The sequence below is a fragment of the Neovison vison genome, chromosome 2 (assembly GCF_020171115.1).
Source record: "Neovison vison isolate M4711 chromosome 2, ASM_NN_V1, whole genome shotgun sequence".
NCBI lineage: Eukaryota > Metazoa > Chordata > Mammalia > Carnivora > Mustelidae > Neogale > Neogale vison.
Genome location: NC_058092.1, coordinates 40,169,135 through 40,195,964, shown reverse-complemented (window position 1 = coordinate 40,195,964; position 26,830 = coordinate 40,169,135). Strand labels below are relative to the sequence as shown.

At 40.7% G+C, this 26,830-nt stretch overlaps 1 protein-coding gene across 4 annotated transcripts in view; it reads right to left on the bottom strand.

The window, feature by feature from the left end:
• Positions 1 to 26,830, bottom strand: part of ELAVL4 (ELAV like RNA binding protein 4) — an 86,469-nt gene that overhangs the window by 35,442 nt on the left and 24,197 nt on the right. For 3 of the 4 annotated variants that reach the window (XM_044238199.1, XM_044238198.1, XM_044238201.1), the window contains exon 2: positions 16,749 to 16,989. In XM_044238199.1, the coding sequence (XP_044094134.1) occupies positions 16,749 to 16,989 (241 nt within the window). Of the gene's footprint in view, positions 1 to 16,748; positions 16,990 to 19,789; positions 19,810 to 26,830 lie in introns of those variants that run through there. The other variant, XM_044238200.1, reaches the window with a different exon arrangement.

Genomic DNA, 26,830 nt, shown 5'->3' with positions numbered 1-26,830 from the left:
AGACTTTGAGAGCATCTGAGTTTTCTAGTACTATCTCCAAGTCCTCATTCTTTCCATTTAATTCCAATATATACCTTCAAAGTATCCCATTCCCACTTCTAACCTGGTTGTGCCTGGATCTGGTACATCACAGAATGACATTCTTAGAAAGGACTTTAGTATCAATCATCTTCAAGTCTGTACGATAGATTCTAAAACTGAAGACCAAGGAAGAAGCAAGGAGTTCGTGGTCTAGTAGGAAAGTCAGACCTATGAATCAATAATGACAGTAGGGTATGGTTCAGTGTTATGTCAGTTAGAAGGAGAGAGGGCTTTCTGAGATGAATTCAAAAAGATTGATAAGAGATAGCCTCACAATAGACAGAGAGGGGCATTATAGCAGGAGAGGACAGCATGAACATCTGTTCCTCAAGGAGAGAGACCTGCCCCTTGGTTTACAGCCATTACTTGCAGGAGGCTGCTGATTGTTGATACCAACCTGAATTGTCAATACTGCTTCCAAGTTGAATCTGTGCTCAGATGTATATATGACATCCCCCGCCCCTAGACCTCTGGCACAGATTCAGGAATCATTTAGGCATCTGAAATTTTGAGTGTGTCTGCTTTCTGCCAATGACAAACACTATTAAAACTGACAGGACCCAGCAGTCCTTATTTTGAATTCCCAAAGTATTTAAAATTACACTGAACCAGTACTAGGTTATCACTAGAGGTTACATTCTGGCTTCCTAAGTAGATGTAATTTACCCAGAAGCTGAGAGCTCATCATGGGGCATCAAAATGGCAAGGAACAAAGCACTTGTCCCATAGTGGGCATTCAATATAAGCTTGCTGAACTGAATGCATTTCTTAGTGGACCCTAAATCCCTTAAGGGCAGGAACGTGAATCTTACTAATCTTGGTATGACCAATGTCATACTACTACTACGTGTGTAGTAGCCTACGTAGTAGTCTTTCAATAAATCTATGTAGAATGGATATATAAGTCAACAAATTCAAAAAGTGAATAAATAGGAACAAAAATAGTTATTTTGGGGGGCAAATGAATGGCTCAGTTAATTAAGTGTCTGACTCTGGATTTTGGCTCAGGTCATGATCTCAGGGTCATGATTTGAGCCCTGCATCGACTCTGCTCTGGGTATGGAACCTGCTTGAGATTCTCTCTCCCTCTCCCTCTGCCCCTCCCCACTCTCTCTCTAAAAAAAAAGAATTTTTTTTTAATTTATTTTTTGAGTGTTTACCATGTGTCAATCAATGTACTGAGTGCTTTGTTTCCCCCACCCCCAGCTTTATTGAGGTATAATTGACAAATAAGATTGTAGGATATTTAAAGTATACATTGTGATGATTTGATATATGTATACATTTACTTACTCATATTTTTGATGAGAACATTCAAGTTCTAGCTGAGTACTTCATGTCTAACATCTCATCTACCCCCAAAACAATCCTACAAGTTGGCATTATGACTGCCATTTACAATCAAAAAGACCAATGTCCAGAGGCCTCAGATCCCAAGACACAAGTCCTTCTGGCTCCAAAGTCCATAGAGACTTTTAATAGAGTTTCCCGATTTCAGAGACAACACAAACCAAACTGTTTAAGTAAAGGTGAAACAAAGCCTCTGTTACTGGGGTAGGCACATGCAAACGCACGAGTATATACAGAACCAAACTGTTAAAGTAAAGGTGAAACAAAGCCTATGTTACCAGGGTAAGGCACATGGAAATGCACCAAGTATATACAATGATTCCCAGCAGTTCCCAAAACAGGAAGGACTGGTTACAAAATTACATTATTCCCAAAAGAAAGCCAACCAACAAATTCTCAAAGGACTTTTTTTTTAACCTCTTTTGGTTTGTCCTATAAAATAAGTTGCTCCAAGTGACAGATCTTCAAATATATATATTTCAATAACAAACCTCAATAAATAACAAAATGAAACTAATCTGAACCTATTTTTCTTCTATCTGTTCAGGAAAGAAAGGCAATTCATAAGATAAAAAGCCAGTATCAAGTACTTCGTTTAAAAAAAAAAGCTGAAAGGGAAAAATAGGGAATGTGCCAGGGATAATAGAAACCTCAGTGACAACCACCTCACACTCAGCATCTATCACACAAAGAGAAGTGTTCAGACTGATGACCCTGGTGCAGTGAAAAGTTCTTAATCGAAGCAGCATTCAATTACATTATGTGCAGTATATTCTTACAGACAGGAAAGAATAGTCAAACATTTAAACATATTTTTAACGAGGGTTGAAACAAAAAGAGGAGGCTTTTGGCAAACTCCCAGCTAGCCAGAGAAATGAACCAGAATTCTTAATTCTTCGTTGGCTTGCTCTCACATAAAACAAAAGTTCTGGATATCAGACAGACAAGACTTGCCACCCAGAAGGGACATGCACCCACAGGTGATTCCAGAAATGCAGCCAATGTTAGACAACGGTCTAGCAACAAAGGAAGAAGAGGTAGAAAAAGTTATCAGGTTAGTACTAATTACATACTCTATAATTAGCCTTTGGGCAAAATGAGACTGTCTGTGGGTGAAATGTCTGTGGGTGAAAGGAAGTGCTGTGTTTAACACTAAAGACAACAGCTTCCAAAACTCCCATCAGACACTATTTGTATAAAGCATGTGTGGAGGCTCCTGATATCATGTTGGGATTTAGATTACATGAGATAAAGTATGTGAGAGGCCCTGGCACAGGTAGATACTTCATAAATATTAACTGAATATAAATTTATTAAAACTGCCTCTATCCAAAGTAAAAGAAAATTCATGGCTCTCGATGAAGGAGATAAATAACTTGTCTGTGCAGAGAGAAGCCAGTATGTCAGATGTGAGCTGGAGAAGGACTTTGAGGATCTTTATTGGTATGTCATTTCTGAAATGGGCTTGGGGCTCTCTGGCCTTGGATTTACCATTAAGAGCTTGTGAAATGCAGAGATGAGCACCCCATCCCTATTATCAAGGAGTTCACTGATAGTAAAGTGCCAGACAGGAAGCTCATGACCGTGTTCAGTTCCAACAAATGTTAAAAGAGAAATCCCCCAGATCCATGAATAAGAAAAGAAAGAAAAGCGCATTTTCCCTTTCCTTACTATTCAGTTTTCAGATAAATAATAAGACAAAAATCAAGAAATAAAAACCAAAAACAAAGGACTCATGAAGAAATGGGCCTGTAAAGTAAGAATTAAGGAGCGAAGTCATCTTCTTTGATTTTTTTTTTCTTTTTAAAGCTAAAGGCTCCTCAGGGAATGGCTATACTGTGCCAGTGTGACCAGCCTCCTTAACGCGGAGTCAAGTACCTGAGAGAGGTGAAAATGAAGGCATGCCCGGGAATGTGTGTGAGAATTACAAAAGGTAAACACCTTCTATGGCTCAGCTCTTTTGGGCAATGGAAAATGAAATGTCACCCTGACAGTCAGAAAACCAAATGAACTCAAGATTTAAATCGTGCCCAGAACATGCTCAGTATTCAGTGACTTTCACAAAAAATGCCTAATGCATGATGGGGCTGCGTTGGTGCTGAAGAGATGGATCCATCTGGCACCACCTTCGGTTTCTCTTGGGAGCTAGTAAGACTTTCTAGGACACCAAGGCTCCACTTGCCCACCCATGTACAGAAGAGGACCCCACCTCTTTCTTAACAAAAGAAACTAGGTCATCATGTAGAACTGTCCCAAACTGCCCCCTTCCCTCCTACCTGCAAACTTATCCCTAATGGAACTCCATCCCTCCCTCCTGGCTTAGAACAAAAGTCCGTAAAATGCTGGAGAGTCAATGTTCTGAGGGAAAGGTTATGTGTTATACCATTCCTTTTAAGATTTAAAATGCACATTAGCACAGACTCAAAGAAGTAGTGATAAAAAGAAACCCCGTTTTAACTTGGTTCACTTCCATTCCCCCAATCTCATTTGGTCACGAAACCTCTTCAAAAAAAAAAGAAAAATCTTATGGGGGTGCCTTGGTGGCTCAGTCATTAAGTATCTGCCTTTAGCTCAGGTCATGATCTCAGGGTCCTGGGATTGAGCCCCGCATCGGGCTCCCTGCTCAGAGGGGAGCCTGCTTCTCCCTCTTCCACTCCCCCTGCTTGTGTTCCCTCTCTTGTCATGTCTTTCTCCGGAAAAAAAATCATCTATTAAACATCTTTGGGAAAGACTTTCAGAAGAGATTCCCAAATGACCATTACTCTTTGAAATAGGACTGAATACTGCCTCAGGATATAATTACCCTGAGTTGGGGGTTCTGGGCCCATGGTCTGAGCTATAGTTCCAGAGATACCAGAGGGGCTCACAGAAAAAAAAGGAAACCAAGCCAGAGAGCACTTCTAAAGCGTCTGTTTTCGCTGTAACGGCTTATGATTCTGTTTCTTAGAAGACATCACACAGACTTGTGTCTGGGATAATCTAGACACAGGACAGAGACGCATAGTGGGGAGGTGATCAGACATTTGAAGATGTAGTTTCATGTTGGTACAAGTCATACAGGTCTGATCTCTAGCTCATGATGTATCAGTGGTCAGCACGAAGTCACTCAAGGAGTTTCATGCAGAGAACCAAAGACCCAAGGATAAAACAAAACATAATTGCATGTGGCTCATGGATACCCAAGCAGGAGCACACATGTATGGGTGTACACATACAGGAGCACACCTGCATGTTATCTATGCTTAACTAACTAGGCACATGACCCTGGGAGCCGATATAGTACTGCGGATGAGGAGACAGACCAACAAATATGGGTTCAATCTTGCTCTGACACTTGGAAGTTGTGCGACCCTGGACAAGTTACATAACTTTTCTGAGCCTGTTCCCTCACCTATAAAATAGGGTTAATTATTATTACACCTTACAACACAGCTGTATGAATTAAATCACTACACACCAGGTGCTGTTCTAAGTATTTTGTATGTATTGATAATCAAAATAATCCTATCAATCTCCCTATTTTACAAATGAGAAAACTGAAGCACAAAGAGGGTAAGAATTTGCCTATTACACAGCTAGTAACTAGTAAGGCTGGGATGCTAACACAAGCAGTGTCGCTCTTCATTACTGGGCTATCCTGCCTAGCACAGTTCCAGATTACAGTAGGTGCATGACATTCCCTGGGAAGACACACACACACACGCACAAATACACAAGTACACAAATACCCTACACCTCCTCTTCCTCTCTGGGATTTAAAATGGGCTGTTTTTGTTATTAGTTTATTACACGGGCAGTTCAAGTGGGCAGCATGCAGACACCAGCTTCCTAAACACAAGGATCCTATGTGGCTGTTCAAGGAACAGAAGAACAAATTCAGTCCTGAGAAATGTTAGTTCATTCTGAGTGATGACTCACAACCACTATTTTCACAAACAGCCTGCTAATTAAACTTTCTTATGAACCCTGCTAACCAATTTTTCCAATGCACGGAGGAAAAATCATTCATTATAGACCGGAATCCAAAATCTAATATTAACAGCACAAGTAGGATCTGTGGCATTGTAATTTGATCAGCTTGAGCATTAATAACAGTTAGACACTGATGTCTGAGAGAGTTAATCAGCTTTTGTTGAGATGCATGTAGATAACAGAACAAAACATCTGGAAAGCAGACTAGAGAGCAAAACTAGCTTATCCCAAGGGGCTTAGTATTTGCTTTACCCTCCTAAATCCCCTGCTTACAACATCCTATCTTCTAGGTGACCATAGTAATATCCTGAATTGGTATAGCATTTTAAAGGCTTACCAACACATTAGCAGCTCATCTCGTGTCGACACACAGTAAGGTGGAAAGTGCCAGTGTTATTATCTCCATTTTATGCGCAACAATCTTAGGCACGGAACGATTCGATCCACCGAAAGTCATATAGCTAGAATGAGATCTTGGTGGAATCTTCCATTTTATCATGTTGCCACTCAGAAAGGTGGCTTGATTTTAAAAAGAATCTTAGAAATCATCCTGGCATTTTCAAAATATTAAACTGAAGGCTTTCATATACAATATTCCAGAACCAGAAAACTGTTGTTCATTATTACTGCAGCTATTTCGGAGGTTTGCTGGAATACATCCTACACAGCCACAAGCAAGATTCAGGATGAAACAGCAAGAACTTGAGGAGCCCTCTCTGTGAAGGTCTCCTGATCCCACTGGCAGCAGCATGTGGTCAGATAGACATGGGTACACAGGCAGTGTGGTCAGTCACTTCAAACAACATGAGCTTTGGTTTCCTCATCTCAAGAACAGGGCTGCTATTACCTCTTGGGATTGTGGTCAGGATTAAATGAGCTAACAAACATAAAGCAACTGGCATCCAGCGGTGCTTAATAAATGTGAGGTCCCATTCCACTCTGCTGCCTTCTCATATGGTATCTCCTACTTCCTCCTTGGAATTACATAACTGAGAACTGAACCAGGAATATATCTACTTTTCCTTCCTTCTCTCCTTCTCCATCTGTTGGCCCTGGGGTAGGCACTTGGTGAGAAGAAGGAGGGCTTGTGAGACACAAGTGTCCCCTCCCATTTATAGACTGCTTCAGTTTATAAGTGCCCCCACCTGTGTCAGATGGTTTGAATGCCAAGTACCATGCAAAGAAGGTAAGGAAAGGATCTGTCTTCTTACTGTGTGGTGAGAAAATGGAGGTCCACAGGGACAGAGTGACTAACTCAAAGCCAGGCACATACCTATTCAGCGTGTGCATGAGCGACCTGGGGGATGGTGTAGGACTTCCACTGATGTCTATCTGCTGGTTAGTTCACTGTACTATGTCTGGTATTTCTGACAAGGAAGCATTTGTGGTGTGTGTGTGTGTGTTTTGGGGAGTGTGGCACACTGGGATAGTGTTTGCTTTCTTTTGTACTTAGAGTGTGGTCTGTCTCATTGTGAAGGTTCCACTGACGAGCAAGTGGCACTGGGAAGAGAAAAGGGCTGAGGACCACTTCCAGTTTGCAAGATCAGGACCCAGGAAGTGAAAGTAATGTTTGATTCTCCTGTTTGTTATCCAGCTCAGAGTCCGGGGCAATGGGGAACCTACCAGAAATGACTGTACCAACCCTTACCAGGGAGATGGAAGCAGAGCACTGAAGTACCTATGTGTCTAGACTCAGGGTTTGACCCAATGGGGAAGACTGAAGAAAACCAGAAGCTGGTTATACCTCAGTCCAGGGCAGCAAGAACGGAAGCCCAATTCAGAACACCCCCTTTGGTGCATAATTTATGAAAACAGTGAAAACAGGTACTCCACTCAGACAACTTCTCTCTGTCACTGCCTGCCCTGGTCAGAAAAAAAGAAAATGTCAATCAATCCAGCACGGGTTCAAGCAAGAAAGATGAGGAAGGGAAAACTATGTATGTGGTTTCAGACTTCATATCCCACCCTGTATTATATACAGCTGGCAGGTGTCTCCACAAAAGTTTCTGTGGGCTAACTGTGAGTGTGGGGGAAAGAGGGCAGGGCTGGGATCTGGGTAGGGAGGCGAGGGCTGGGATCCTGCTTACACTTAACAATGGGATCAAGGTTGTCACCCTCTATATTTCCTTGATGTAAAGAAAACTTGGGCTAGGTGATATGTTACTTCTCAGACAAGTACCCTAGCCATGTTTAATTTAGTTTTTCTTCTGGTTCTCCTTTTACCATTCATTCTACACATATTTCACTCTACCTTGCTTTTAAAAAAAATCCATGGCTATTTTAATTCTAGCTCTTTTCCATATTATCTTATAAAGCCAATTCAAATTCTTTTACAATCAAATGGCATGTAAGTAAATAAAAAGGCAAAAAGAGGGGGCATGACAGGCACCAAGCAAAGAAAAGAAAAAAGGAAAGAAGAAAGAGAGAGGAAAATAAGAAGCCAAGTGCTCTTGACTCAAGTCTTCCTTGGGCTGCATTGGCCTTGTAAAGTATAGACATTATCCATATTGGCTATTTCAAAAGGGTCAGAGAAGTACTAAAAGTAAAAGCCTTTGAAAACAAACACAAATGGCAAATATCGGGGATTATTAAGTGTACATTTTATGCCATACCACCAATAAAATGACTTAATCTGATTCAAGATGTTTGTGATAAGAAATTCCATTAGCAGCCACAGGAATTAGAGTAATTACCCTAAGTAGCTGTATCCACTTAATGGTAATGGGACCTCACAGATCACCGGACATACAATCACAAAACAAGGGCCAAGCAGAAATCCAAACTCCGAGGTCAGCTAGAAACTGAAGGAGGTGAAAACAGTCACTGAGAGAACATGTACCTGACCTCAGCAAGATAAACGGTGGTTCTCAAATCATAGACACCATGGGGAGTCTGCAAATTGTCCACCTCCTTCTGTGTTAGGTCAGCTTATTTATTAGTAAAGTAGAAAAAGAGAGACTTTGGAGTCTGACAAACTTGGGTTCAAATCTCAGCTCCACCGCTTATTAGCTGTGACCTTGGATAACTTACTTAACATACTTAAACCCTATGTGAGCTTCAGTTATTTCATCAGCACAAAGGGGGCACTAACACTTACCCACAGAATAGTCCCAGCTGTTCTATTCACTACCCCTTGAAGAGGTCTCTGAAACTTGGCTCAGCTGCTTCCTCTTCATGGACTGGTCTCCCACAACCTACTCTCTACCAAGATCAAGGCTCACTCCTACTTGACACTTGTTCCGAGATCCCAGCCCACTGTCATTTTTTTTCTTCTTTGAACACTCATAGCTGATGTCTTCATATTCATTCACCAGAGGCAGAGTGATAAGATAAAAGAAAGACCATAGACTTTCAGTCAGACAGATCTAACCCCACTCTCCAGCTAACAGATTCTAAGTCTTGGCTTCCTTATCTATAAAATGGGGATAATACCACTGATCATCTATAACTAACATAAAGCTTCAAAAGACATAGAATAATATGCCTAACCCTGTAGCTGACACATAGCAGGCATTCCATCAAAACTTCAACTTCACTGTATTGTTATGAGTCTTCCTGTGCTAATGAAATTAATAGCCAGGTTCAGGGAGGGTGAGTTTGGACCTTGGTGAAAAACAAAACAAAACAAAACAAAACCCTCCATAAAACAGCAAAGGTGGATGTGCAGTGATGTGCATCCCAGCCCCTTCCAGAGCTGTAGGCTGCCGCAGAGTCCCATAACTTGTCCTGACTTCCCCCATCACTGCCCTCCTAGCAGCAACATTTGGGCACAAACTAGGTCTTATCCTCTCTGGCTTCCTCACAGACCCTGATACAGAATTTAAGAGAAGAGAGGGAAAGGGAATAACATTTATTTGGTCTGAGAGCACAGACACTAAATAAATACTGTTGGCTGATTGAAAATGTTTTACAAATGTAAAAGCCTTATATAAATATATGGTCTCCATCTGAATTTTATCTTCTCTCCAAACTAGAAATATCTTCTTCCATCAAAGCTCAATTTGGGGACTGTAGAAAAAATAAAAAGGCAACTTAAAGATCTTTAGTTCTTACAAGGAATAAAGACAGATACAGAGTTCATCAGTTAAGAGCAGTAAGGGAGATGTGGAATGGGGTGGGGGAAGGCAGACTGAAAAGAGAAATCACCCTGCCACACCTCCCAGAAGACAAGAAAAAAAAATATGAATTTCCCATTAACACATTTCAGAAAGCACTTTCCTCCTACCCTGAAGCTGATGAATTACATTTTTAGATAATGTGTGGAAATTTCAGCTTGACATTACCTTCTTCCTTAGTTCCTAGTCTCAATCAGCCAGGTCACACAGAGAAGGGGGGAAAGGATGGAGGGAGGGAATGTGTGTGGGGTGTGTCTATGTATGTACTGGGGGAAGGAGAGGAGGCTGGGTGAACAGGGAATTGGTCCTACGAACCAAATAGTCAGCTAAAGTACAGAAATAGAAAATCCTTAAAATACCCAGGCCTGATTCACATCCTAGGTAAAAAGTCCTTTGAGACAACTCTCCTGGGATATGAGAATACTTTCCTACGGTTATCTGAGTTTGGAAGGAGGGGAGAACCATCTGATATGGAAAGGAAGATGAAGGGGAAGACAGCCAGGGGGCAAAAGGAAACCATACCTGGTCGGTAATCCTGACTACTGCCATCCTGGGAAAAGAATTATGTAGAAAGAAGCAGAATGTACCTGTACAAATTCTAAACCTCACAGTTCCACTTTGCCAACTTATCCTAATTAGAAAGGATGGGAGGTCTCTGATTGCCTCTGACGGGTGTGTAAGAGCCACAATAATTACATGGTTTACTGTCTGCACTTAACATTCTGACATTTCCCAAGTTCCCCTTACTAAGAGAGACCCCTATTCTCCCATTGTGTAACCCCACTAGGCTGCCAAATCTTCTCCATAACTGTTTTCCATTCACCCCAACAATAATCCATTTCCTTCCCCAAGTCATCAAATCAAAATTCTTTCGTTCTTCTTTGTGGAATACATATAAGATGACTGCAGGGAGATGATAAATAAAATGACAGATGTAAATCTGCCTGATCTTCCTCTGAATTCAAGAGACACATTGCACTGTACCAAGCACATTTTCCAAGTCAGCAACAAAATGTGCTGATAAATGCTACTATTTCCTCTACCCTTCTCATCAGTAATGGATATCCCTCTGATGTGCGTATAAAAAAGTTCATTTAGCTAATCAATATCTTGGGATTTTCTTGGATTATGCATAATTGAGGTTGGGTTTTAACTATGCTTAACTTTAAGGCAGCATCCATTTTAATACAGGGCTTGCAAAAGAAAGAAAAGGAGAACACAGTGAAGAGTATTTTGTGAAGAAAGAAAATCTGAAGTTAAAAGCCACTCTAAGTCTGTTCTTCCTCGTTCAGGTAAGCAGTGACCTGCTTAATTAAAAAAAAACACTGGTACTTATTATTTTTTTAATGCATAGTATACTCTTTTCCAAAACAAAAGATTTTGAACTCTAATTAGGTTTTCCCTGAACTAAAAGTTTTCATTCCTTAAGTAACAAAAGCTGAGTTGGTCTGTAAAGGGGAGAAGTCGGTTGAGTAATTTCAGAGAAAATGCCAGAGATAAACTATAAATTGGACATCTCATAATTTGTCAGATAGACCTGGGTTCAAGTCCCAACTCCTCTTCTTGGAAGCTAAGTCACCTTGGACTAATTACTTAATCATTCCTAAATCCAAGTTTTTTCATCTGTGAAATAACTGTCTTGAGGACTACATGAAATTCCATCTACTGATCTCAGCACAATGCTTAGCATATAGTAAGTGCACAATAAACACTAGCTATTATTATGAGTCTCCAAGAAATTTCAATTTACTATTTAAATGAGCCACTATGCGTAAAGCATCGAATATAGTGCCCAGAACACACATAAGGCACACACGAACATAAAAAAGCTGCTTCTAAATAAAATTTTTATTTGTCTTTGCTAGGTGATTTAAGAAAGTATGCCAATAACTCACTTTAGGGTTGAATTCAAATTTTAGGAGTGAATTAAAAGAACTTCCATATTTTAGAATTTTTCAGGGTTTTTTTATTGTTTTATAAAGTTACCTCAGAAGTAAATCAAGTCAATCAAATAAGTAAATAAGTCAATCAAATTCCCATACTGTCCTATAAGTCTGTCCAGTTCCTTGAAATTATATGAGGTAACCTAAAGCAATCCGCAGCCCTCACTCTCCTTTCCATCTTCAACCCAAGAGAATATTCCATGCAATGCATTGTGTGTGTTGGTGCCCTAACACACCTTCCCACCCCTCACTGCTGTAGTCCATGTTCTACGTGTCACCTACTGAGAGGGACACATGGGATTAATAGCATTTTCACAAATCTGAGAAAGAACAGAAGTTACCCCATGTCACAAATCAAAACTGAGTTGGTTCCTTTAACCAGAGTTGTGATTCCAGATATAAAAGTGGTGGCAAAGCATTATTCACCCTGATGTCCACAGTAGTGACATCACTACTTTGAAAAAGCTTTGTTCTGCTTTTTCCACTGCATGATAACAATAATTAAGCCAAAGACATGTGTTAGAAAGAAAAGAAAAATGAAAGAATGGGCTAAAGGTGAGGTTTAGGAAATGTTCTTTGCTTGTTGGGATGCAACTTTAACCGGCTTCATTCTTTGGTATGCTTAACTTCATCTGGCAATGCTGCTTTATCTTAGATCGCTGTTTCCAAAGAGGTATGTCCCAGCTCTATTTCCTGCGTCCAAAGCATGAAAAAATAAAAAAGTTTTTTGGTCTTAGACTGGAATTTTAGCGCTATACCTCTGGTTTCCTTCCCTCTACCTAAATCCCAACCCTATCTTTCAAACCTCTCCCAGTAGCTCCAGCTAACACAGACCTCACCTTTTATCAACCACCTACAGTCCTTACAGTCTGTTCCATACCCAGGTCACTCCATATATTCAGCTTTATCGCGGATAACGTTCGGTTTGAACAACTCTGTCTTTAAAACCCTCCCTTCAGAGCTCTCACTTGCCTGAAATGGATAAAAAACTACACTGCATGGGCACATGAAGAGTAACATCAAGTAAAAAAATATAATTCCTTTTGATCGCTATGAGACAAATAATCATACAATCTAGATAGGTAGATCAAACCGTTTGTGGTTGTACACTGATTAATATCTGGGCTGTTTTTTCTATTCCTTTTGGAGAGCGTGATGGCAAACTATTAAAAATTATTATTATTAAAATGTAATTTAGCATTCCAGCTCTGCTGGCTTTAAAACATTCCCTGAGCCACCTAACTATAACCTGCCTGAGCCATGTTTCCTCCCCCAAAATACTGAGCATCTGTAATGCAATCTCCAAGCTTAAAAAAAAACAAACAAACGAAAAAAAAAAAAAACAAAAACCTAAAAGGCAACAGTTAAAAATTAGAAACTAATTCAGTTCTCTACAGTTCATGGGAATAACATAATTTCTACCAGGAGTTTGACGTTTTCTTGCCCGAGTTTCTAGGTTGCACAGAAGCTTGTGGACTACGTACCACACTTCCCTTTCTCTCCAGTAGCAGAGCCTGCAGGTGGATGCAGGAGAAAAAGGAAGAACATAGCTTCCGGTGTCACCATGTGTCCGCAGCTGCGCACAAAAGCAACTTGGGAGATATGTTTTCTCTCCCTGATACCTAGATTATCCTGATAAGTGTCCTTTCCCAATTGGAAAAAGAAAATCTAATATCTCTGAGAAGATAAGTAACAGAGATGTCCAAAAGCACTATAACAGAATCTCAAACCTGGTACTTTCAGTAAATTTGGTTCTACTCTGAAGGCTGAGTTGTATCCCCAGAGGATGATAAATATTGTTATCTTTGCCTCCTGTTCTACACAGGAGTCTACTTGAAAGCCGTGGTGCATTAGGTAGAATCTCCAGAGGGTGGCCAGCAACTGCTACTCAGACGCTCACAACGTTTCACTGCGTTATGGGGGGAGGCTTAGGCAGGGGTCTTCCCTCAACACCGGCAGGGCCATCCTACTCGTACCTCCCCATAAGATCATGCTTTCGCAGTCTGGGGGTGAACCCCAGCTCCACCACCTGGTAATACCTGTGCTGCTGGGAGAAGTTACTTGACCTCACACAGTTTCAGCGTCCTCATCTAAGAAGATGGAGGTTGTTCTCGGTGTTACATCAAATAAGGTATGTTCAGCGCTTAGCAAGGGCCTAGCATAGACTAACTACTTTATTTTTTTTTTTTTTATTTTTTAATTTTTTTAATTTTTTTTTTTTTAAAGATTTTATTTATTTATTTGAGAGAGACAGTGAGAGAGAGCATGAGCGAGGAGAAGGTCAGAGAGCGAAGCAGACTCCCCATGGAGCTGGGAGCCTGATGTGGGACTCGATCCCGGGACTGCAGGATCACGCCCTGAGCCGAAGGCAGTCGTCCAACCAACTGCGCCACCCAGGCGTCCCTAGACTAACTACTTTATAAATGATAGCAATCATGTCCTCCGCATCAAACATTTAAGTCCATGCCCAAATTCCCTCTATGTGTTCTCAAATGGAGCATTCATAGATAACCCACAGCCAGGCGGGAACCTAGTCTACACGCAACGCCATCCACAACAAGTCTCTCTCTCCTCTTCCTCTCAGTGTCTCTCTTTCTCTTAATTTGACAAGCCGGTACCTTCTAAGGGAATCCATTCTCTTGGGGAGTGGCTGGGGCTGGAAAATCTTAATCTTGAATTCTTATCTCTTCGCCACTTCCCACCCCCCAATCCTCCCACTAGATATTTAGAACTCCTTGTAAACTTCACAGGATCGAGATGTATTGAGATCTGTAGGAGGTGTTGGAGGAAAAGTGGGGACTGGGATGTTAAAAATCAGGGCAACAAAAATACCTATGATGTCATTCACCCTGACTTCTGAACCACCAGCAGCAGCCTTTCAACTTGGCTGGCGTTACACCTCACCTCTCCCAGCCTGTGTTATCCCTTACCACCAAATGTAGGCCTCAGAGGGTCTTCCATTAGAGCGATTCTCACTCCTTCCCCACCTCCCCACAGCCCTATCTCTCCCTCCTTCTCTGACTTTTAGCGTAGTCAATTAAACCTGAACAACTGGTGGATGGAGGAAATATGCTGCATCTATGGAATGGTACAGCAGGGACCAGTTTCACTGTTAATTTAAAATGCTAGAATTAATTAGGTAGTGTAAATGAAGAATTTAATAAGCGCTCTTTACAACCACAAGTTCTACTTTTATTAAACACTGCTACCAAATGAGGGCAAATATCTCTGGTCTCTCTATATTTCCTTGCCTCGTTCCCATAAGTTCTCTGCAAATAAAAAAAAATTTTTTTTGCCTGAAATTTAAAAAATGCATAATTATAAATTTATGCCTGAATTATCGTTCTGCTTTCAACCCATAAGCTTCTTCTTTAAGCTCAGATGCTACTGTATGTCTCTGCTTGTGCTGGAGAGGGTGCTAAACAAACCAAAGTTGACAATTTTGGTTTTGTATACCAAATTAAAGGCTGTCTTCGAAGCTGTCACTCCTATTCAAATCCACTCGGTGAACTACCAAATTAGCATTCTTTCAGTAAAGGAATCTGCTTGTTTAAACATGTGTCTTTAGAAAACAAGGAACAACACCATGAATCAGTACTTTTCAAAAATCTCACTACAGTTCTAAGGGAATTCTTTTGAAAAGGTGATTAATAACATTCACTAATATAGCTGGCAGAGTCCCTATTTAGGAGGTAAGGCTCCACCAAAAATACATTTTCTATACAGGAGTGGGAGGAAGAATCATACGGTTAACTGGTTTTAATTTTGTTTGAATTATCATCCTATTATATAAAGATTATTCAGAAATCTAAACATTGGCTTTCTGAGAGTGCAGGCAATTCTGGTAAAGGATGGATGATCCAGCGTACTCAGATAAGATCCTCTAAGCCCTGGCCCTATTTGGAAACCTTGGTAAAACGTCTCTGTTCAGCCGCTCTCCTTGTAACCTACTACCTGTATCTGTAATAATAACGTCTCCTATTTACTGAGGGGCCACTGGGCATGAGGAACCATGCTAGGTGGTCCTATATATATCTAGTCTCTCATTTCAGCCTCACAATTAAGCCCTTTGAGATCAATATTCTTTTCCAACTTTATAGATGAGGAAATTATGTTTGGAGGGTTATGTGACTTTTATTTCCTACAGTCATTTTAGTTTTATGATTTTGCGAAGTAATTTAATTTATTTGGGAGACAGATTTGCACGTGAAGCAGAAGAACTGGAGGACACATAGAGCAACACACACAGATTCCCCTACTGAAAATGAAGGCGACGTATCTTCCTATTTTAATGACAGAATTTCCTTTTTCTAAGATAGGCCAGTTACTTGTCACCTAATCTGCCCAGCAAAAGGGAAACAAAAGTCAGTCCTGGAAAACGCCAAATACTCAGCTGAGGGCGAATGATTTTGGGAGCAGAGCGCAATGGCGCAGCGGCTGCATTGCTGTTGTGATGTAGCTGTCAGTCATCTGAGGAGATATTCTCACTTCCAAAAAGATTACACGGAAATGTTACCACAAAGAATTATAGTGTCTGGCGAACATGAGGTCCTCAACAAATAGATGTCGATTTGGAAAAAAATCAGAAGCTAAAAATTTCAAGTACTGAAGTTGATCAGGTATTGTTTTACTTTCCAGTAAAAAGTCTCTGCCTTCTCAAAGAGTATCTTCAAAACCAAACCAAACGATATGAAATAAAATACCTCAACTGCAGATCCTCATTAAGCTTTTCCTTCTTCCTGTGGAGTAGTTTCATTCCAGAATAATCTGCTCTCCTTAGAGACTATCTCTCCCCAGGGACAACGGACTGTTGTGATCTCCTTCCAAAGATCATCATGGCCCCCCTTTAAAACACTGTCTCAGACACATGGGAGAACACTGGACACACACAAACCAAATGCTTGAGAAGAAAGGAAGAGATAAAAACTAGTGTGGAGGACAGGGAGGGCAGAGGGCAGAACGGAGAACTATAGAACAAAGGGAAGGGGTGGCTGATTCAGAATAAAAGGGGATAAAACCAAAGGGTTATTTCACAAAAAGGAAAGCTCAAGGAAGTTCCAACATCCTCATTTGCTTCCCAGTCCTCCCAATCTGCAATCTGGTTTTATGTAGAGTACACGCATGGGTGAGTTTATGACTGTGTAACCATGCCATCCTTGAATGCAGGATACACACTGCAGACACTCAGATGCATTCACCATCTGTGTGCATTTCTGCTAAGTTCTGAAAATCTAATGGAACAACACAGCTACTAAGCCTAAGCCTTGAATATTGAAGAAGAGCATACCTGTAATTTTGTCTCTCACGAGTTTGCAGGATTCTATTTCACCAATGCTCCCAAAGAGACTCCTGAATTCCTCCTGGGTCATGTTCTGGGGTAAATAGTTGACTATGAGGTTGGTTTTGCTGTCATCTGTGGCTGCTCCTGTCTGCATGGGAGAAGGACAGTTTCTATTGTTGCTGGAGGGTCCATTGCTTGTATTGGATGTCGGGCCATTTGACACCTGTGGCTCCATGGTGCTAATTATCTAAATAAAAATAAAAATAATAAAAATAAGCCTCATGAAATTTAAAGACACAAGTAAAGTCTCTTTCAAGATTTTATTTTATTTTATGTTTTGAAAAGAAAGAGAACAAGATAAAGCAAGACGGAGCAAAAGAGACTGGGTTGTGAACACAGCCAATTTAGAAGCATGTTTTTAACCAAAATGTTAAACTCCCCTTGCTATTTTTAGGCCAGCCCATGGATTTTGAACACAGACTAGAATGCAGTGGGAACTCTCCCATTATTTTGTTAATGAAAAGCTAATTCCTGTTTTCATTACACAATCACTCTCAGAAATGTATACTTAAGCCACACCAAATTATAATTAAAATGTAAAGTAATAATCATGATTAAAATTATAGTTCCATTAAAGCTGAAAAACTAAATATAGAGGGCTACGCTCACAAGATCAAATATAGTACCTGTTTATTAACTATCTCATAAAGTAAAATGACATTAAATTAAGTGGGGCCGTTCCATATGGGAAGGGTTTAGATTTTCACCGATGCTTAAACACTGATCAAACTTCAGATTTCATAAGCACATGCTGGGGAGCTACAAAGTCATCTAATGATTTTTCTCCTTAGCCACTCTGTGACTGCTTCTCCTGGACCTCAAATAAAATGAAAGACATAAAGGTAGAGCTCTCTCTAGGTCCTACCTTAGGTAGGCTATCCTCTCACACTTTACTCGAAAAGTAAACAGTTTAAATTTAAATTAAATTTGGATTCAAATAGTTAATTAAACAAAGATTTCCACAAATGTGTGAACTGTTCCAGGCAGCATGCATGGGAAAAAAAGAGATGAATAAATCTCAGTCTCTACCCTCAAGGAGCTTACAGCCTACTGAGGACAAAGATAGGTAAATGGCTCCCAGGAGGACTGTGGGCATACAGGAGAGGAGCAATTAGCCCTGCTTTACAGGATGGGATTCAGGGAAAGTACTGAGAAGATGAAGCTAGAATACATAATACATAATACATTCTATATGGAAAACGGATGTAAGCTCATGGGGCCTGGTTATAAAGAGGTCCTGTGTGGCATGACAAACATAGAGAATCATAAAACTGCAGAGCCAGGAGGCACTTGAGGAAATAAAATCTAGTTCAAAACTCTCATGTTTGAGATGAATTCCAGAGACATCCAGTGAATTCTGTCATCATGGGAAACTGGGGCAGAGTCTGGGCCTGTACCCAGGTTCCCTGGCCCCAAATGTAGCCCAGCAGTCCCACTTTTGCACTCTATCCTATCACATTTCTTATTTGTCCTTCATGATAGGACTTCTGTCGCCTCTGACCTTGACCAGTTCTTTGGAAATGGAATCATGCTCTGCCATTCACCAGCTGTATGACCTTGGGGGAAGTGACTGAAACTCTAGAAGCCTTAGTTTTCCTCATTTGAAAAATGGGAACAATGCCACCTGTCTTGCAAGGTGGTGACATGAGGTATAGAAAGCACCTGAATAGTGGCGGGAATGTAATTCGCCATTACTGATATTTATTAAAGTCACTCCACCAATTGTCTGACGTGACTTCTCTCACTGAGTCCTCACAAAAAGGCAATGAGGCATATTGTAATATTCTCTACATCTCATAGACGTGGAAAGCAAGGTTTAGCAGACATCTGACAACTAGCAACTTCCATTATTATCACCATTTGGCTGCTGAGAGAATTTTGGGGGGACAAGCACTTTCATATACATGTAGTTAAGCATGTAAACCTTAAGGGTACAACTCAAAGAATATTTACAAAGAGAACACGATTCACACCTGAGTGTTCACCTTCAGACCATGATCTAGAACATGACTAGCATCCCAGAAGCCCTTCTTGTGTCCCTACCTCCATCATTCTCACCACCGCACCCCAACCCCCAAGGTAACTGACTTAAAATCCATAGATTAGTTTTATTTGCTTTTGAACTTTATATACATGGAATCACACAATATGTACTCTTTTATGTCTTTTCACACATTATGTCTGGGTGTCATCCGTGTCATTAGATATAGTGGTAGGTTTTACTTCTCCACTGCTGTAGAGAATTCATTTGTGAAATTATGAAACTATCTCATTTTATTTACCACTTCTCTTGATAAACATTTCAGTCGTTTTTGGTTTTTAACTATTACAGATAAAGCTGCTCTGAGCATTACACACATGTCTCATGATTTACATACACACACATTTCTGCTGGGAATATTCCTGGGAACCTATTTTCAGGTCAGAGTATATGTCCGTTCTGTGCAATAGACACTGTCAGTATCTTTTAAATGGTGGCACCAACTTACACTCCCACCAGCAGCGTATCAAAGTTCCAGTTGCTGCACAAACTCATCAATACTCAGAGATTTTGGGGGGTTTTATTTTGGTGGGTTTTTTGCTTATTTTCTCACTGAAGCAGAAGTAATAAAGTAAAAAAGGAGTAGGTTTTTAGTCATGGCAGCAACTGACTTAAGACTAGTCCTACTACTTATTAGCTATGTAATCTCAGGCATGTGACTTGAATATTCTACCTCAGTTTCCTCTTTGTAATTGGAATAAAGCCTCACATGCAGGTTTCTCTTAAGAATGAATGCCGGGAGGCATCACAACTATTATTCTTCATCATGCCCTACGTAGGTGTTCCTCTAATTGTTTCCTTTTCTGAATGATCACAAATGGGAAATGAAACAAACAAACCAAAAAGAAGTCTCAAGAGGAGTCAGGGGAATAAGGCAGACTGAGGAAGGTGAGGAGCTTCTAAGATTCTTTATCATCATGTAAGTAACTTAAGTGGCTCTGCTTACCACATCATCAGAACTTCTTGGATTCAGGTCAACTGTGAGATTCTGGAAGGCTGGTCCAGACAGCAAGGAGAAAACAAAGGTTTTCTGAGAAGAATCTTAGATCAAGCTCTTCTCAGCATTGATAGAAGCTGTATCCAAACAAAGCCTATTCTGCTGCTCTGTCCAGGAAAACACGAGGGAGATGTGCCCAAGGGAGGCACATGCTAATGGAGATGATGTCGTAGAGCATCATCACAACTCCTAGTGGGGAGGCAGGTTTCTGCTCTGCCCCACCGTTGGGCCTCCTGGGTCTGAGCAGCGTCTCCATTTGCAGTGTTGTCTCACTGCTTCACTCAGTCAGGTGTCCAGGCAACAAACACAAGGAGCACTGCCAACTTGATAAGGAACTTAAAAACAGACTTTATTCAGTTCAGGAGGCGGGGCTGGCAGAACCACAGGGCTACACACTGCCTCCTTTTGACGTGGTGGCAAACAAGCCAGCCCCACAATCTTGAGAACACATTCCTGGCTCTTCATCTTTCTCAGGTTACCCTTGTTAAGGCTGCCCCACAAACACCTAGAAAATATCCTGCACTGAGGCAACTTTTGGGGAAAGTTGAAGTATGAAGAAGACTGTAAATCATACCTAAGCATGCTGAGATTTTATGGGACCATGACAACTGAAGATCACCTGAGAGCCGGGTTCATCTTTTTCGTTCACTGGATGCCTGCCTCACAGACATATGTTGCGAAAGCCAGACCTCATCCATGTGAACATCTCATAGGTCTCCCTGCTCCAGAGAAGCCTAGGAAGTACCAAGTCTGCAGCAAGGTAATTTCAGTTCCCCAACCAGCTTTCATCTCCTTACATCTTATGTGGACTTCTTAAATTATGCTGACTCTTGGAGTTGAGCCCCATCTGTAGCCCCATTGGAACCCTAATTGGGCCCAAACCTCTGAAAAGAATGATCCACGAGATGCAGCGTTTGGTACTGAGCTACTTCAACCAACCAAACCTATAAATTAGGTCAAGTCATTCTTGGCTTATGGGAGGGGAGCTCTCTTTGCCTTGAACACATTCTACAGTTATTGTTTTGTGTATTCAGAAAGAACTGATGAAAATACACACATGCACATTGAGTTTGCTCAATAAAAATGTACTAAAGTGGGGCACCTGGGTGGCTCAGTGGGTTAAAGCCTCTGCCTTCGGCTCAGGTCATGATCCCAGGGTTCTGGAATCAAGCCCCACATCAGGCTCTCTGCTCAGCAGGGAGCCTGCTTCCCTCTCTTTCTCTCTGCCTGCCTCTCTGCCTACTTGTGATCTCTGTCAAATAAATAAATAAAATGTTTAAAAAAATGTACTAAAGCTGAGAAACACTTGCAAATGTGTTAATATACATCATGTAATGAGACCCCTCATTCGTCTTAATGGTGCATCCCAGGATATAAGACAGGCTTAGAGAAAGAATCACAAATGTAAAATGTCAGAATGAAATGTGACACACAAGTGAATCAAGAGGATTTTAAAACATACTTGGAAAATAAGAGAAATTGCCAAGATCTAACTATATCAAACTCAAGAAAATGAAACTATAATATTTTAAGGTTACATGATACATCGTAAAGAGAGGACACCTGTAATCTCAACATAGGAAGCAAACCAGAGGTAATCCATACCCTCCAATAAGCACAGAGGCTGGCTCAGCAAGATCAGAACACTTCCTTCTCCAGGCTTTTGATATTCTAACAGCACAATTTTCATTGCAAATAAATATATCAGTTACTCAAGTGTGCCTATGTACTTTCATGAAACAGTCTGTGTGGGTCACATGGCCGACTTTGCAGCTGACCAGGTTCCAAACCCCTGAGTTGCCCTCCTTCTCTCTTCTGAATGGCATAATTAAGAACAGAATTACAGTGAGCATCCAGGATAGAGCACTGAGGAGGTTCAGTTGACGTCAAACTCTAATGGTTGTACAAAGCACTGCATTAAATCTTTTATGTTTCTGTGATATATTTTAAGAAACATTATACAGGCAGAAAATTTCAGGGATAAACTATTAGAGCAGTGCACAATAACGTAGGCACTCAAATCCTGTCATTGTAAATGTCAATGGTTTGAATGACTAATTACTCACACTCAACGCATTAACCTCACCCCTCCCACCAATTTTTTTTTTTTCCCCAGCAAAATATACAACAAAAGCAAGAGGGAAGGCCTCACACATGCAGCTGCTGGATCACCACTTAGGGTCATTAATCTCTGTGGAGGGAGGTAAGAAGCAGGGGCTGGGCTTAGCCTCTTTCTCAGAGGCTACTGAAGAAAACAGCCCTTGATAGCATCTCCATCACCACAATCCTGGGTCCTTCCTGATATTCCTAATTATCTGCTCAATCCCACCTCTTGTTATTGTCCACCCAAGGCATCTGCTACACTATTTCCTGGACTTGTCAGGTCAAATGCACATTAAAAAATAGGTTTATGTATATTCTGGCTAGATCTGGGAATGTTAGATGAATAGAGATAGAGCCCCAGAATGCCAAGCACTTGTGTTGGGCCCTCAGGATATGGAGACAACAAAGATAAGGAGCTGGCCCTCACTGAGTTCATGATGTAGATGCAAGACAGATATCAGAGAACATTTGGGACCACAGACCCTAATGCCCTAATTTTAATAATGAGGCAACTGAGGAAAAGAAACGGGAAATGACTTGCTCTGGGTGACACTGCCAGTTAGAGCAGGAAGTGGGAACTTAAGCCTAGCTCTACATAAGAGTACACAAGAGTATAAGGACAGCGTACAATGTGACAGAGCAGACATGGACATTTAGATGAGGCTTTACTTTTCCTTTTCTGGAAGGAGACAGTAATGGGTGGCCATATCATAAAAATGTACTTGAACAGACATGCAGAGACATGTCTATCTCCATAACTTACTGAATCTGGCACTTTACAGGTCACGAAAAGGGTGACCTGAACTCTGAGCTCCATAGCACAGACACCACATCTGTTTTGTTTATTATAGCATCTCCTACATCTACATCTCCTACATCTACATCCCCATGTAGAACAGGGCCTGACGATTGGTAGGTTTGGATTAAGGACTATTGAATGAATGAAGGCCCTTGCATGCTCAATAGTTCACTACATCCTTCAAACAACCCTGTAAAGTACAAGCCAAAAAGGTGCGAAAGTTATCCCAATTTTACATATAACAAAAGAGGACAGAACACTTACTGAGTACCTGTTATATGCCAGGCATACATTTAGATATTATTTCAAATATAGATTTTAAGAGGCATTCATTCAAGAGGAGGGGCTGAATCTTCAGCTGACAAGGACCCCCTTGAGAACCTGTTGAATGTCTTTGCTCATTCTCACCAGAAAAATGCACACACATATTTTACGTACATGAACGGCAATCCTTCGTCTCCAGATTGAAATCCTCCGGTTGATTCTAAGAGTAGCAATACAATCAAAGAGCCAAACTTCCCCTCCTCCCCAAATCATTCTTTTCATATCATTTCTTGTTCTCAGAATTCATTAATTCATTAACCAAACAAATACTGACTGCTGAAGGTTCTACACGTCAGAGCAGAGAGCAAGCATATCCTGCGGCCAAAAGGCCCTTTAAGTGTCTTAGGCAAGACCACTATAAAATTCCAAAAATGTATTTAAAGCCTCCTTTAATATTTCTTTCACCATGAATTTCTCATGGTGAAATGAATTTCTCATGAATTTCTCGCAGCTCCCTCTGTCCTTCAGTCTTGACAAGGTTTTCATTTGCTCAAATTTGGGAAGAGTCAGGCTAGAGTTAGAGGGCTGGTCCTCCTCCTCACAACTAAGGACAGTCACTGTCCCAGGCACCAGAGAACAACATCGGAGGTCCTCCTGCAGCCCCCTCACCAATCCTGTCAGCCATACTGCGTGGCCTTGCTCTAACATTTTCCACAAAAATGGCAGTCCAATAATACACTGCACAGTCTTGCATTTACACATCTTAACCTACTTTACACTCTCAGGATTTACTTTGTGACCACATATAAGGTTCTGACTTTATGTTACAGGAACCCGTGCCACTCTAGAATTCACTATTGACATTCGTCATCCACAAGCTCAGGGCAGGGCCCTTCTACCCCCATCACGGCCAACCTCAACTTCTGGTTTTCTGGCAGAGGGGTGGCCATGATGTTTGATTCAAGCAAAAGGATCAAGAGAAAAGAACCTAAGAAGGTCACAGGAATATGATGCTTCTTTCCTAAGCACTCTCCCTTCTACCTCCAGCGCCCTCTAAATGTTAGCATCCCCAGAAACGAGAACGGTGTTAATAGAATGTTCTGATTGCAAACATGTCTCAGGTGTGTGCATCTGAGACACACACACGTACTTTGTTCAATATTTTAATGAGTATTTAAAGGTGTTTTCTTTCACCATGTTGGAAGGACTTTTGAAAATTTATGTATAAAGGCTAACCCTTATGTAATAGAACAAGCGCTCCCGAGAGCATGAAGAATAATGTTTACCAAGGGCAGTCACTGAATCGAACCATTAAAGAAATAGATTTAAATTATTCATGAGGGAGGACAAAAATAAAAGTCCTAATTCTCTTTGTAGGCATTTCCCACTTAACCCTTATAAACTCCTGACACGCAGTATGTCAGACACTGGTGGTGCAGCCCAGACTAGTGCCACTCGCCCGCCTTTCGAAAGCCTGAAAAACAAATCCCCAAAGTTAGAAAATTACATAGCAGGCTCTGTGTTCCTGAAGACAGATATTATTTTTAGGAATAATTCCTCACTTCTCTTCTTGCTCCTTGAAAGATACTAAAAATGTCCTTACAACCCCCCAATTTCCTATTTTTTAAGTTTCGTCCATCAGCTCATAAAATCCGTACTCTTCCCTCCTTCTCTTCAAGAGGCTTTAATTCACTCAAATCCCTTCAGATTAATATTTTTTTCTAAATGCAATGCTTTCCTGGTTATGATTCAACTGGGAAGGAGACACACGTTATTAATAGGGCCCAGGAGCAGGGGCTGAGATTGATGACCTGATCACTCTAGGAAGAGGGAACTTGGGAATATACCCACACCCTCACGCCCAAACCAGATTACAGGTGATGATTCACAAAGGTCCCTGGAGCAGTAGAATCTGGCTGAAGACTGCACTCGTGTCTCTCAAAACCATTTATACCAAGTTTCTGTAATTCTGCTGGAGAGTAACTAGAAAGCTCTAGAAAAAATATTTAATTCTAACTGGGGAAAACATGCTGACAGTTTAATAGTACCTTTGGGTAGATGCACAAATAACCTGAAAGACCTATTTACTCTAGGAAGTTACGCAGTAATAAATTCCCGGCATATCCTTAAAACAAGTGTGTTCCATTCAACACAAGTTTATTGAATGCTATTACAGACCAAGGCATTGTTCTAGGAATCCAGGAAAAAAAAATAATTTTGTCCCTGCCCTTAGAGGGTTCAAGTTAGGAGGATGGGAGAGGAGGGAAGATAAACAATTAACTAAAATCAATTGCATATACCCCTTTCATTAAGCAGTTCCCTTCAGAGTTTCTCTAATGACTCTCCCTCTTTACCAAAGAGCACATACATGAAATACATGCAGACTTGTCCTGGTATCGGATGGACATGTCCTGTTTCAGATCTAAATGCTTACATCCTAGACCAATGACTTTATAACAGGGAGGTAAGCTTGAGGCATTACTTCTTTGAAACAGCATCTTCTTCACTGGAGAAGAATACCAGGCATGCCAAAAGTATTCTCAGTGGGGGTAGTCAGGATTTTTTAAAAATCAGCAGCCGCTGGAGAGAACAAGAGGCATCAATACTTAAAATAGCAGGGCCAGCATGGATATGAAAAGCATAATCAAAATTTAATTTCTCTTAGACATTCTTTTCAAATTCACAGAAATCTGAGTTCTTAATATACCTCCCCAGATACATCACACACATTTCCCCTCCCAAATAAATATTGACCTCCTTTATATCTTTAGGGCTTCTGTTTGGGCCTAAAATGATTTCCGGTATGCCCAGTCCTAGTCAAACCCCTGGGTATTTTGGTTTTAACAGACTTTTCCAGCAAACTCTCCAGAGCTGAGGGATGGCAGGACCATTCAGTTCATTATGAAGACGAGGAGACCTTTCTCTCATGACCTCCCGAGCCCTAAATTTAGTCCTCTTTTCCAAAATGGCCAATAAAGATGCTTTCAAACTTTTGATAAGCTTTCTTTTTAAAAGACATTATCTGAAAAGTGCAAATGTATTCATTTCAATATAAATGCAATTTCATGGCCAAGCTCTTAGGCTTCCTGCAAAAATATTAGACCTAATTAGAAATTCAATTGGAAAACAATTCCTTTCCTATCCAACCGTCCAAGCTTCCAAACTCTGAATGTTTATTGTGGACAAAATAACCAAAATGTCTCATCATAAACTATGAGCACCTGCTGCGGCGGGAACCAGTTGTGACAGTAGATGGGTTACCCACATCTTCCATACAAAGAACGTTAATGAGTCATTTGTAAAACTGTCCCCAGACTGACTAAGTTGAGCTTATCTTCTGATGCATAATGAATAGCCAAAGACACAATTCATGTAAACATAAATATTATATTTTTATTTATAAAATGCCTGGTTCCCGGATGCAGAGTGTGGGCAAACTCACATAGATCCAGCTGTACAAAGCAATGTGTTATTCCGTATCTATATCATGATACAGATATTATGGGTCACATCTCCGAATTTGTCTTATGCACACTCAGATTAAATTCTTCAGAAATGTAAATAAAATATTTTTTATTGTGAAATTTTATATTTGTTTTCTTTACAAAGCTGGGTGGAGATGGGGATGATAGTAAAAGGGATTAGAGGGAGTTAGTATCTAGAAAAATCTGCACAAGGCAACCTTCTCTTTGTTAAGAATTGTATAATGCCAATGGCTCTTCCAATTGTGCAATTTAAAGGAGAGAGATTATTTGGGGTCATTTTGAAGCTAAAGATATTGAGTGAAATAAAACGGTTTTCAGTAATTCAATGTTATGTATAAG